The 13,670-nt window shown below is 39.7% G+C and overlaps 1 protein-coding gene across 1 annotated transcript; it reads right to left on the bottom strand.

Annotated features, from left to right (window-relative positions):
* Positions 1 to 3,550: 3,550 nt before the first annotated feature.
* On the bottom strand, positions 3,551 to 12,863 carry TMEM71 (transmembrane protein 71). Its single transcript, XM_009881054.1, has 9 exons — positions 12,846 to 12,863; positions 9,962 to 10,025; positions 8,460 to 8,517; positions 6,859 to 7,071; positions 5,683 to 5,852; positions 4,982 to 5,161; positions 4,372 to 4,447; positions 3,811 to 3,860; positions 3,551 to 3,627 (listed from the first exon to the last, which is right to left on the bottom strand). The coding sequence occupies exons 1-9, from the start codon at positions 12,861 to 12,863 to the stop codon at positions 3,551 to 3,553; spliced, it is 906 nt and encodes a 301-aa protein (XP_009879356.1).
* Positions 12,864 to 13,670: the final 807 nt, after the last annotated feature.

The raw sequence follows: 13,670 nt of genomic DNA on the forward strand, positions 1-13,670 counted from the left end.
CTACCTCGCCAAACAGCTTGGTATCATTGGCAAACTTGCTGAGGGTGCACTTGACCCCACTGTCCATGTCCGCGATAAAAATGTTGAATAATACAGGTCCCAGTACCGACCCCTGAGGAACACCACTTGTCACTTCTCTCCACTTGGACATGGACCCACTGACCGCAACTCTTTGAGTGCGACCGTCCAGCCAGTTCTTTATCCACTGAGTGGTCCATTTATCGAATCCATGTCGCTTCAATTTAGAGACCAGGATATCGTGTGGGACGGTGTCAAACGCTTTGCACAAGTCCAGGCAGATGACATCCATTGGTCTTCCCTTGTCCACTGCCGCTGTAACCCCTTCATAGAAGGCCACCAAATTTGTCAGGCAAAAAAATGCTTTTGAAATATGTAATCACATCTACACAGCTACTATCCAAATCCATTATCTTTGATGGCATGTTGTTACAAGAAATTAATACATAAAGTAAGGGAAGACATCAGTTTTTTTATAAAAAACTGATTTAACAGGGATTACAAAACACTTTTTATCATCAATTTGTTATCAAAATGCTTGTAGGACACCACGCCTACATAGGGCTTCGTTGACATAAGAGACTAGAGCTACAGCAATTGTTCTGCATGACTGCTTTCAGATAGTCACCAAGAAGTATGGCCTCACTCACAGTTTGACTAGAATAAAAATAAAGCTAAAATGAATTGTATTTTGAAGAAAGAATATTAACAATTCTGCTAGGTTGTTGTTTTTTTTTTTCACAGGAACACATGTAACAATAGCTATAAGGAGGCATCCAGTAGCTTGATGCTGAAGAGCTGAGGAAAATAAATTTGAGGAGGAGGAAAAATGAACATTGTTAGTGAACTCTTTTCGAAATACACAAAAGTAACTACTCAGCTTTTAAGTTTTTACGAAGGCGAGAGACAAGCTTATTTTGAAATGCTGGAGGTCCTGTCTCGCCAGTCTGTGTTTAGTTTACCTGTGCCAGCCTGTATTTAGTTTACTCCTGCTAAGCAACAGGTCCCAAGTTCTCCACTTCATCCTGTAGTACCTGCTTTGGTTAATATTGATACTGGCTTCCGAAATCAGAGTCAGTGTGAAAGCTCTGGTGTTGCAGCCCTTACATAAACAGTCCCACTGGCTTTAAGAAGTGCCATATCTGGCGTCCGCTGCTGAGCACACTGGATGAATAGGATGTATTTTTCATCATAGGCTTTAGTAAGTCTGCAAAGTGATCAAATGCCTGTGTATCATCCTAAAATGCTTTGTTTTCAGGATGAACATCCTCTTTCTGAGGGCTGACTGAAAGGTTTTCCAGGTTGCACCTGCAGCCATGAAGATGCCTTTAGATCTCAGGTGAACTGCACTCTACCAGCAAACTAGTGAACAAGGCTGTTTTATGCACACTATAAGGAACATAAAGCCAGGCACAGCTCCACTTAGTTCCTCCTTTTCATTTTTATCTTTTTGAAGTAAAGAGATAAAGGAAAGAATGGAGCCAGGACTGGGATGGCTAGCTCCAAGTACAAATAAATCAGTGCTCTTGTTTTAAGGGCTCTGAGCTGCACCAAGACTTAGAAATGCTTGATAAACAGAAAGTGCAGACTGAGGATGAGGTTTGACTGAGAAAGAATAGGGAAAAGAATAATCTGCAAGTGTTTTCCAGATATTCTGGACTGATACATGTTGCTGCTGCTTCTCTCCTTCAGTGGAACAGTACCAAGTTAGAGCAGTACAGCACCTGGCCCTACTGTTTAAACTTGGAAAAAGGAAAACTTGCTTTGCCTGTTACTGAAAAACATGTTTTCTCTGGGCTGAAGCACAGCACTTGTTTAACAGCTTACACTATTTAGCAACTGTTGTCAAACAATAAAAAATATTTCATCCAAATAAAATGAAAATGGAGTTTTAGATAGCAAAGTGGAGTAATTCGCAGTGGAAACTGGCAAAGGTCCCGCAGCTAATCCTTCTTTTAATGAAAAGTCCAGGGAACCTTTCTGGCATGCTTAAACCCTGTTTCATAATAGGGCTCATCCCAAAAGGTAGGGAAATCTTTCTAAACTTAGACATATACTCACCAATTATTCCTTCTTTCCAATTATTTCCTGTGGGAAAAAAATAAAGCATACATTTTTGTATGTCTTCATTTAAAACACAGTTTGTTATAATAAGTATATATGTAGGCTCTGAATTGCCAAATTTAGTTAAGCTGTGGGACTGCTTGTATGAGCAGGTAACTTCTCATTTGTGATGAGCATAAAAGAGGTATTCTCTATATACCAGTGACTGAAAAGCTCTCAGAGTGTATTTGTTTTCCTCTTGTGAAGAACAGCTTTGTTTCTGACTCAGGGCTAAACTATTCAGGAAGTCGGAAAGCAGTACTTCGGAGCATGTGTTTGCAACACCCTCATCCTAACCTGGTGGCCTTGATTTTATTGGGACTAATGACATAGTAACAAAGAGTAACATGCCATCCTTGAGTATCTGAGGTGGTGTGCTAAGACCCTTGCATGCTCAAAATCTCAGACTGTCATCACATGGCTCTCCAAGTTGTGCCTTCTTGTTTCTAACTTCCCATATACTCCACTCAAAGGCCAAGAGTTCTGCCAGATTGTCCTGTTGCCCTTGGGATACATTGACCTCCTGAATCCCCCCCTTCCCCAGTTTCAGAAACAAACAATATGCTTTTGAGTTCATTTTCACCACATAAAAATTCAGATAAGCCCAAAAGTTTTCAGTCTTAGCAGCATTTTAGCTTTTACACACTCAGAAGAATTTTCTGCCGGGTAAAAAGTGAAAGGATGGTAATTCATAAATGCAGCACAGACACACACGCTTCCAGCATGGAGTCCTATAGATGAGCTTGCTCTAGAGATATAATTCACACCTTCTAAATATGAAAGTCTTTTTCTCCAGAAGGATTTAGAAGCTATAGTTTTGTACAAAACTTTGAAATAAAGCAGTCTGAAACAGCATCAGCATCTTTATTCCACTGATTAAACTGATTTAATACTTCTTTCTAAGACATTTATCAGACTACAGTATAAGCCAAAGGCAAAGCTCTGTCCTGAACCTAATGGTGCGGGGGGGGGTTAGTGGGGCCAAGTCATATCAATTCTGTAGTCCCTGGAGGTGGCGATGGGGCTAACATCATAGTTAGCTGGTTTTATTCTTTTCCGGTCAAAAAGAAAGGCTCAATTTTGTGGCCTGGGAGTGGACTTCAGTGCAAGGCTTGAAAGCTCACTTTCCTTGGTCTGTCTCTACATCTTCATGTTACAGCATATTGGTTCATGGTTATGGTTTATCTTCCTTTTCTGCTAATAAATAGGTGTTACACCATTTATTACACATTATGAAAAGGGAGTTTTATAAAAGAAATGGAAGTTTCTATTAAGAAAAATCAGTTATAGGAAAAGACAAATTCTGCATGAATAACTTCAGATCATGCCTTCTATCTTTTGACAAGAAAACAATGGAAGGAATCTCTCCTTCCTCTTCTTAATATAAAATTTCTAAATTCTTCTACCTGTCACGTGACACTGGAGCCACTTACCAAAACGTAGTTGTTTTGAAAGATGTGTCAAGACTGAAGAAAGATGACACAGCAGCCTCTTGGGACAAAAGAACTGTGAAATTTAAATGCAAAATCCTGTAACTGGTTGAAGGTTAGATTCTGGCCCCATATGCCCATATATTGCTCTTATTAGCATCAATAAGAGCCATGGATGTACATCCAAGGACGGATTCTGGTCCTCAGATGTGACTTAATAAAATATTGTGTGCTGAATATAAAGGAAGTCTGTACTTACAAACTAAAATTATCAGCAACAAAGTGGCAGACAATCCTCCCAGAAAATATCTGAGAACATAACAAGACCCATAATGGTTAGAAAAATACCCAAGGGCTGTGTATTGGCTTAACAGAGGTGAAGCCTGGGTTGGAGAAGGAAAGTACTTGCAGATGAACCCTCTGAACTCTGGTAGGTGAACTGCAGTTTGAAACTTTAGATTACTTACGCTATTGAGGAGAATCTCCTAGAAATAAAGACCTCAGCATTCCCAGACTGAGAGAAACACCCATATTGGTCACTTAGAAAGACATGGATCCATTCTGATTCTTCTCAGCCTTTCAAAACCCCTGTCCAAGCACACTTGACAAAGTAGTCATCATATCTGTGTATGTATTTCTGATTTTTGTGCATATCTGTGTAGCTCAGTATTTGCCTGCATTGACTATCATGTGAAAATGTACTTTCACAGTAAGATGTATCTAACTTTGAAAACGTGACCCTTAATTTACATTTTATTCACCAGTTGAAATGGAGTATGCATTATTATCAGAAACAACAAATAAAAGAAATAAAAATTACCTTGTACATATTGAAATGATTAAACACGTGATCAGTGCAACCATCTGAGAAAGGACATTTCGCACTATCCTGGATTCTAAAACAAAAATCAGGAAAATAATTTTCATGAGTTTTCAGGAAAGTAAATATAAGACACGAGGTGCCTGCAGACTACCTTCAGCCTGTGAGGCCAGTCTCTTCAGTTTCTTTTGAAGAGAATTCCCCTAGAGTGATTCAAAGCAGAAACCTAATTTTCATGCTCTGGGTGTTTCTCAGGAGTCTTTTTCCCCCACAACCATAGAGACACTGTGCCCTCCATGCTCCCAGAAAACAAGCCTTTCTGAATAATTGCCTGTTTCTGTTTTTGTTCCCATGCCCTTTCCTCCATTTTTCTCTTCACTTTTTTCTCTTTTTCCATTTATCGCTGAAAATAGGAAAGGCAAAGATGTGAGCAGGGAGGAGTAAACAAATAAATACCAATTTTAAGATTTTGTTATTTTTAAGCAGTTATTTAAAATGTATGTTTCAGGAAATAAATTCTATTCTGCAAGGGGCCATATCAATATTTTTAATGTGAGTATTTTCAGCTCACTTTAAAAAAGAGGCATATCAGAGTCAGAATGCAACATACCTTCATTGCTCAAAGCCTCTTCATCAGCATTTATCATAAAGGGAGAGCAGAATTTTGGAGCACAATGTGGCTTGTCAGGATGAAGAAACTCGTCATCTTTGGTGAGAGAGGCCCCATTAGATTTTGCAGTTTGCCTTTGTGCCGCATGGCTATCGTAGGCAGAAGAAAAGTCTGAATCACCTACAAAAAGTGCATATGCAACAGAGATTGCACAAAACAGCTTTGAGACTTTGTGATAATGAATTTGGGGGGAGGGGGGAGATTTAATTACTTAGTCACAGGGAGGTTTCCAAATTATTAGGAGGAGGGAATTGGCAGGTTCAAGGTATGCAGGAGAAAATATACAGAGTAAAGACAAAACCGCATAGAGTGTAACCCAATGAAATTATTAAAACAGCCAGGTTAAAGCAGACAGTGCCAGATATTAATGACACCATGACATCAATCACACTGGTAATGACTTTGGATTCAAATTCAGTCTAAAAATGCCTTTTTTGGCACAAAGGTCTTTGCGGACTCATACTCTGTTTTAATGCCAGGAGCTCAATTCACCACTTACAGTTCTGTTGTCCATCTGTCCTTTACCTGCGCATCTTGGCAGACACAAAACCTGCAAAACCTAGAGAAAGAGATACCCAACTCCCACTACATATAGTCTGTAATGTTGTAGCTCAATTACTAGGTACCAGCTCAGGGCTTACCGATATCACTCTGACTGGCTTCTAGTTTATTGCATCCATCAGGCCAAGGATCATCTCCATGGGAGGAATCGATATTGCTGAGGATGGTGCTGCTGAGCCATGAACTGGAGGCATCAAGACTGAACAAGGTGGCAAGAGAGCGGTGGATTTTCTTCCTTCGCCTGAATACGCTAGAAAGAATCATAGAAGAGAATCACAGAATGGTTTAGGTTGGAAGGGACCTTGAAGATCATCGAGTTCCAACCCCCCTGCCATAGGCAAGGACACCTCCCACTAGACCAGGTTGCCCAAGGCCACGTCCAGCCTGGCCTTGAACACCTCCAGGGATGGGACCTCAGCAACTTCTCTGGGCAACCTGTCCCAGTGCGTTGTCAAGGAACAGAATCATAGAATGGTTTAGAGTTAATTATTCTTTTTGAGCAGGGACAGAGCTCTAAAGCTTGCAGGATTGACATGAAAACCGGGTTCTGGGTGTTCCTAGCTCTGTTCTTTACCAGGGGTATGTCACCAAATGTGACTGCTGCACGCTGCCGTAATGTCAGGGAATGTATTACCATCACAGGGATATATCATGTTGTCGTGATACTGGATATTGGGATACCAAATGATACTACAGTTATTGGTTACAGTTAATGATACTGCTCTGAGTGGTCTCACGCTGCCTATGAGTTTCACCCTACTGTGTCCCAGCCTGACTCCACTGTACTTCAACTTTTTTGAACTACATTTTATATACCTTCCTAACATCCTAAACTGATGTTCTTCTGAAATCAAGAAAGTTTTTTCCTTAAGCATTCCAGGACCAGAACGTTTTATTTTTATATATATATATATGAACATATACATATATACACACACGCATTTTCTTATTGCTTATCATGGTAAAAACCCATTGGCAAAAGGAGCTGTTGCTCTCCTTTTTCTTTATTGCACACAACTCCAATTACAGCAACAACTGTGTGCTGAAGAGTTTTGGGGTGGTAAGATTAGACAAGACTGAAAATCGAGTTATTTCCATCACTGCACTCTCTAAACTAAACCTGTTGAGATGCTCCCATTAAGAAGCGCTGCTTCTGCCAAGCAGAATGCAGACAGACACTCAGATACCTCCAGATAAGTCCAGAGATGTGGAGGCAATTGCCAACATTGAGTAAAATCTGCGCATAGTTCACTTACCGAACTAAATTCTCTTTGTATGTAACACTTGTCTGGGATGGTGTCAGCGTTATGTTGCCCTCTTCATCAGACACAAAACTGTCTTCTGTCAAAACATAATAGCCGTTCGAAAGCAGGCGAGGGCTGCGGCGACGTGTGGAAGGGGAGCCTGTCGGAGGATTTGTGGAACAACGCTCATAGGCAGGGTCAGCGTCCAAAAAGGCACAAGCATAACTGAAAAGGAGAATTGGAACCCTCTAATTTAGTGAATGTCTAGACAGTGTGAACCCATGATTTAATAATAATGTATTTACATTTCCAGCTGATGGGGGCTGGTAATGACACAGGTTTAAAATATGGGGATAATGATATTACTTCTGGACCCAGGGGGTTTCGGCCAGCTAGAGTGTGCCTGCATCACACTTTCCAGAGCTTCACATTACAGGAGGGCTTCATGCCAGGTGGAACATTTATTTCATGAACACGTGGAGCCAGCTTGAATTGAGAAGTGCATGGTATGTTTCCGCAGCAGTGCTCCTGGCCAAGGAGTCCTGCCAGATCTACACCTACCTGGAGCCGTCAGGAGTATTCCATTATTTTGCTTCTCTGAGTTACTCTGCATGGCGCAAGCCTGAGTGCCCCTGAACCAGGCAGGATTTATTTGCTTTTTATAACCTAGCCATACTTAATGAAGATTTAAGGATACATGACTTCTAATTCTCACAAATCCTAGAATATCATGCAGCTAGAACAACATAGGATAACGTCTACACATGGTGACAACTTCATTCAGCACTGAAATACCATTGACTTTGAGATGAAATGTAGCACAGAAAAATATACTATGTGGTATTTAAAACAGAAGTGAGTAGTGACAGGGGTGAAAGAATCTAAATGTTGTAGACAGACCTTATCACCACATTCCAGTATTTAAAGGGTGGTTACAAAGAAGGCGGAAACTCCCTTTTTACAAAGAGTCACATGGAAAAGATGAGGGGTAATCGGTACAAGTTACTCCTGGGGAGATTCTGACTGGACACAGAACAACCAGCCATTGGTGTAATTTCCCCAGAGAAGTGGTGGATTCCCTGACATCGGACACTTCGAAGATTCAGCTGGACAGGGTGCTAGGCCATCTTGTCTAGATCGTGCTTTTGCCAAGAAAATTTTGACCAGATGATCCTTGAGGTCCCTTCCAACCTGGTATTTTACAATTTTATGATACTTAGCTCAAGTAAAATTGGATTTATGGTTAGTCCTTTCTCCTCAACACCTTTGAGTTCCAAGTGGCCATGCAGTGACATCCATGGAAAGAAAGGAAGACACTGGATTGATTCAGTGGCTGATGTGGGTTTCAGTACCAGGTTTAACTATCCCATATGGTATGTCACAGAGAGATAACATAATCTCAGTGGAGGGAAAAGCAGGTGGAACAGAGATACTCCAAAACCTTGTCATTGCAAAGCCAGCGCTTCCATATCCACGGCAGTACTTCTGAACTTCCATTTAAAGCAGTAATTAAATTAATATCAGCACTACAATTCTAAGTGGCCCAAAAGGGATTTGACAAAATCTCCAACAAAATAAAAATAAAATCAAACAAGTATAATTTTCCTCAGTACCTTGGAAAAATATGTTGTGAGAGGCTGTGTCTGTGTTCTCCATTAAACGCTGTTGAACCTGCAGAGACAAAGGCCAAATAAGAAGGAGTCATTATTGTATCCACTGACAGCTCAAAGAGTTGACTGGTCCTCACTGAGAGGTACCTTTTGCATATCAAGAAGATCACAAAAGAAAAGGAAATTAAGGGAGAGACTAAAGGAGATAAAACAGATGAAAGAATAGGGGAAAGACATAGTGTCTATAGGAAACTCATCTCAACCAGGACAACACAGAATCAGAGCCAGTCATAATCAGATACTTGTACTCTGCACAGCTTACAACCTTGAGAGGAATAATTATGGACACACATGCAATAGCTGCAGTAATTTTATGGTGTTTTCCCAGAAATATGCTTCATGCCAAAAATAGTATGTGTACGGGCAACAGAAACAGAATAGAATGGAAGGGCCACCATTCTATTACAATATATTTTTCAGATTAAAATTGCAGATGTGGCACAACAGGCATAGAGACAGTGACAGTGACAAAGACTTGACAGTAATATTGCGACAGCAGGAAATAGGATTTGTCTGGATTACCATGGTTCAAGTGTGCACAGGGCTGCCAGATGTTCAGCATGGGACAGAATCAATCTTACAAAATATGAGCAATGGCTATCCATAGGGAGAATTTATATCTATTATTACATGGAAAGATAAAAGATATGACCTTTCCTTATATTACCTTGCCTCTCCTGAATCTTTAGAGTACCGTGCTTACAACACTGTTAATAAATGCTTGTCATTCACCTATGAGAGGAGACAGGTCTAAGAGAATTTTTTTTATGTTCAATTATGAGGTGAAGGTCAGTGTTTCCACTTTGGTAATCTTGTTTATCCTCATTTGGAGCTGAGCTGTGAGTCACAGCTTGGATGTGAAGCCTGACTGAGCCTTGGGACCAGGCAGGGTCACTAAAGAAGGGAAGTAAAACCTTCCCAGGTACTTTTTACAAAGCAGTCCTATTACCCTATTCCCATACATACCGTTCCTCCTACACTTTGAAAAAAAAAAAAAATCACTTTACCATGAGAAAATCATGCTCTAACCCTTGCCCTTGCAAAAACACCTTGAGGAGGAGACATGAGGAAGAAACTTGGTGGAGGTACAAAGAGATCAAGTAGCATCAGAATGTCACACAGCAAATCACAGAAAAAGTGAGAGCAGTGGTGTATTTCATAGACTGACATGTTGTAGACCTATTTTTTTCACACACAATTAGCTCCTGAAATAATTTCTCTTATATTAGGCAAATTCATGATTTTTAATTGTGCAAAGATATTATACTCAAACCCAATAAATTAATCCAAACTCCAAATGAAAATATAGGAGGAACTTGACAGGTGGTTTGTAGACCTGGATATGAACTAAAACCTGCAAAATCCCAAATCTTATCAGTCAGACAAGATCCCCTCCGCAACAGCTTTTTTTTATCAAAATCTCAGATGAATGTGCAGGAATTTACTTGCTCCTGGTGTTGATGCAACGTGTGATACTCCATACATCTTGAAAAGGATTGTTTCATACACCTTGGATTAACAGGCAATATAGATTATCTGTAAAAGAGTTTTAAAAGAAACAGAAGTATGGGGTTTTTTGCATTGTTTGAACATCAGAATGTGTAAGAAAGTATCATCAATATATACCATATTGTTAGTTTTAATATATTCTCACTTAGACAAAAGTGATTGATCCTAGGGCAAATTTGTTTGAAAAGGGGTGCAGAAGTATCACTCAGCATCAGTTACACCTTCTGCAACTCTTTAATAATCTGAGAGTGAAACCTTCCAGCAACTGAAACCCTTAACACAGCTGTACGGCATGTGATTTTCTCAGTTATAATAATGCAAAGTAGCAACCACTAAAAAAGAGTAACATTTAAGAATAGCAGCTTACATATGGGTCCTGCTTTCATTAGAAAGTGTTGACACATACTGATCAAAGTGGCAGAACAAACCACAGCCCTTCCGTTACTAATTTGAATTGTCCCATAAACGTGCAAGGTATGTCTCTGCAGGACGCTTGTTTATCTGCCACCCTCCACAGAAGTAAAATTTAAGGTCAAATAAAGTATATACATATATTTATAGAAGAAACTGAGACACACAGGTATGCAAATGTATTACCGGGGAGGCAATGACTTTCTCTCTTTTGAAGAACAGTTAATAAGCAGTTGTAATTTGCTTTCAAACTATTCTAAGTAATGATAACATCAAGCTTCTGTAAACAGTCATAGAACAGGCAGTCCAATAGATTTTTTTGCCACGTTCGGTCATGAAAGTTTTTGTCTCCTGCATTAATGAGGAGGGTTCCTGAAAATCATAATTCAAACAGTGCTGGAGAAAGCACGGAAACACCATGTAGTAGACAATGCTGCACAGTGTTCTGCTTTCGTTTAATATTCAGTCCCGTTTCTGGGCTATTAATAGCGTGAGAAGCTATAGTAACAACATAAGCAAGCCAAAACAAAGCGTCTCAACCGCCACTGTACAATGAAGCAGTAGTATTATATCTGTAACCCACAAAATGAGCATCAATACAGAACCTTTAAACTATGACATGAGGAAAGGCCAACAGCTTTAAGAAATCTCACTAAAAGTGAATGTGAGGTGAACATGGCAATATTTTATGTGGACAATTCAAATAAAAGCTTAAGGCAACAACCCCCCTTGAATATCAAAACACCCAAAAGCCCATGTTGTAATATAAAAAAAAAAAAATGGTCACTGTCCAAAAGTCAGTTTTAATCACCTTTTCCTCCAAAAATCAAATTAATCTTTAAGCCAATTATGGCCTCACTTGGTAGCCAGCAATCCCCTCTCCATGTTTATATTCTAAATATTTACATTAGTATGTACGAAAATATAGTGCTAATTATTAAAGGAGCCAAAACCCAGGGAACCAGTTTTATTCTATTGTACCTACCAAACACAAGTGTCTACCAAGACAGTGTTATTTGTTCATACACATCAGTCATTTTTGACAAGCAGCCTAGTCTTTTCTCCCTGCAGGTAATGATAACAACACTCACAAAAATACAAAACTTCCTGAAGAGCAGGTTAGAAACGAATCCAAAGCTCAGTTATTCCTCAGCTGACAAATAGCTTAAGAGACAAGTACATGTAAAATCTTCCAAACCTGGAAAATCCATTTAACTATTAACACATGTATGCAAAAAAGTTGCTCATCATCCACACGAGAGGCTCTGAGAGGTGAAGTGTAGGGTGCTCCTCCTGTGGCTTTTGTGAAGAGATTAGCCCTGGGTCTTCGGAGAGGCAGGTTGATGAAGTCCCCTGTTTCCTTTTGAAAACAGCCCGTGCAATCAGCGGCAGAGAGGCAGAATGAAGTCATGAATGAGGTCATGCTTCCTGTAAAGTAGCCTCACAGCAGAAGCATTCATTTTGAAGAGCAAAACGGAGATTAAGATTAGCCCAGTGAACACTCTTGCAGGCTGTTGGGAAAGGGAAGATATGCTATAAATAACGTTTCGCTTCAATTATGATATGGAGAACAAAGACAGAACCTTTTCTCATAAAGAAAAGTGACACAAATTTTTGTTTCGGCTTTGCTTTTCTACCTCACTCAGAAAACTTTAAAGCAGTATACCCAAATCACTAAATTTGTTGAAATACTTGTGAGCCTGACCAGCTTTGATGTAGGAAAATGATCCAGCTACCACAATATCCGTATACAGTAACAAGGCAATTTGCAAAAACACTATTGTAAAGAAGATACATTTGGTGAGAGTTCAGAGTAAGTTTTGCAGTCAAAAACATTATTGCAATATATACCACGCAACGTTAAGATATATTCCTTTGAAAGGAGAAAGGAATGAAGCCATTTGTAAACATATTAATTGTTCCACTCTGTATCTTTCATACGATGTAAGGTACCAATTCATCATACCTTAAAGTATACGAAAATAAACTCAAATCCACGTAAGAGAAATAGAGCCTGAAAAAGATGTCCTGGCAGTCAAAATTATTTGGCTGTAGAGCCATGATGCACAAAAGTAATATAAATCAGCTGCTCGACACTAAAGAGTTATACAACCTTAGGGAGCAAAACTTCATCTCGAGACAAATGGATAAAATATGCTAGTAGGTATCTCTCCTGATGTCTGTATGTATCACTGACAAAAAGAAAGCATAAATCCAGTAAAATATGATTGATTTAATATTTTTCTTCCCTGGAGAAGGAAAAATACTTCCACTGATAACAGAGGAATGTAACAGTCTCACCTCACAGAAAAGGACAAAAAATAGGAGTTAGGCAATTAGGATATTACAAAAGAGCTTATGTTTGCGAGCTAAACCAGAATGAACATTTTAAAGTCCTTTTGCTCAAACGCGAAAATATAGGGCCATGGCCGTTCTTCACATCACTTTTTTTAATTTAGTGGAATTATGCCAATGAGGAAATTTAGTCCGATGCTATTTCCATGGATGCATGGGCTTCATCACAGTAGGATTTCCCAGGACACCGTCTCTCCACAGGCAACAGACGTAAATTCCCAATGGTCTTTAAAACTAGGTCACCTACTGAAGAATTTCTATACCTACATTAATTTGCTGCTTGGGAGTATTTCTCATTTCTTTTCATACTCTTCTTAACAGGAAACAGTTAATTCTGAGCTTGGGCTGCTTTTTTGAAGGACATTTGCCTTTTGTGTTTTTCTGTATAGTTAAAATATACTGTGTCGATATCATATTGAGACTTAGAGGTGTTTTCTTTTTTAATCGCTGGCATTCATATCTGAAACTGACTGCTCCACAAGCTTTTGATGCATAAACTTCGTGCATTAGTGAGTATTTTAGAGGTAGGTGCTAGCCTGTAGTTTATACACAGACAGAAAGGTTTATATGCAACTGTTTTTGTCACCTGTTGCTCCTCAAGCTGCCCGTCCCACCCCGCGCCCCATCCCAACCATCAGGTTTCAAATTTTAGGAAAGGAGTACCCCAGCCCACTCGCTGTGCAGCAGGTTTATGCCTGTTGCACACATTACAAGCTCGACCCACAAAAGGAAGGAAATGAGAAATTACGATACTAACTACCATGTATCGCTCTCCTCTTCTCCCAGGCTCTGCTTTCGTCAACGCTACAAATAAAGGAGAAAACGTATTGCGTTGGGTCTGGCAGTCCAGGAGAGGAGAGGCTGGGGCCCGAAGGTCCC

Source organism: Charadrius vociferus, unplaced genomic scaffold (genome assembly GCF_000708025.1).
Source record: "Charadrius vociferus isolate BGI_N301 unplaced genomic scaffold, ASM70802v2 scaffold2, whole genome shotgun sequence".
NCBI classification, from domain to species: domain Eukaryota; kingdom Metazoa; phylum Chordata; class Aves; order Charadriiformes; family Charadriidae; genus Charadrius; species Charadrius vociferus.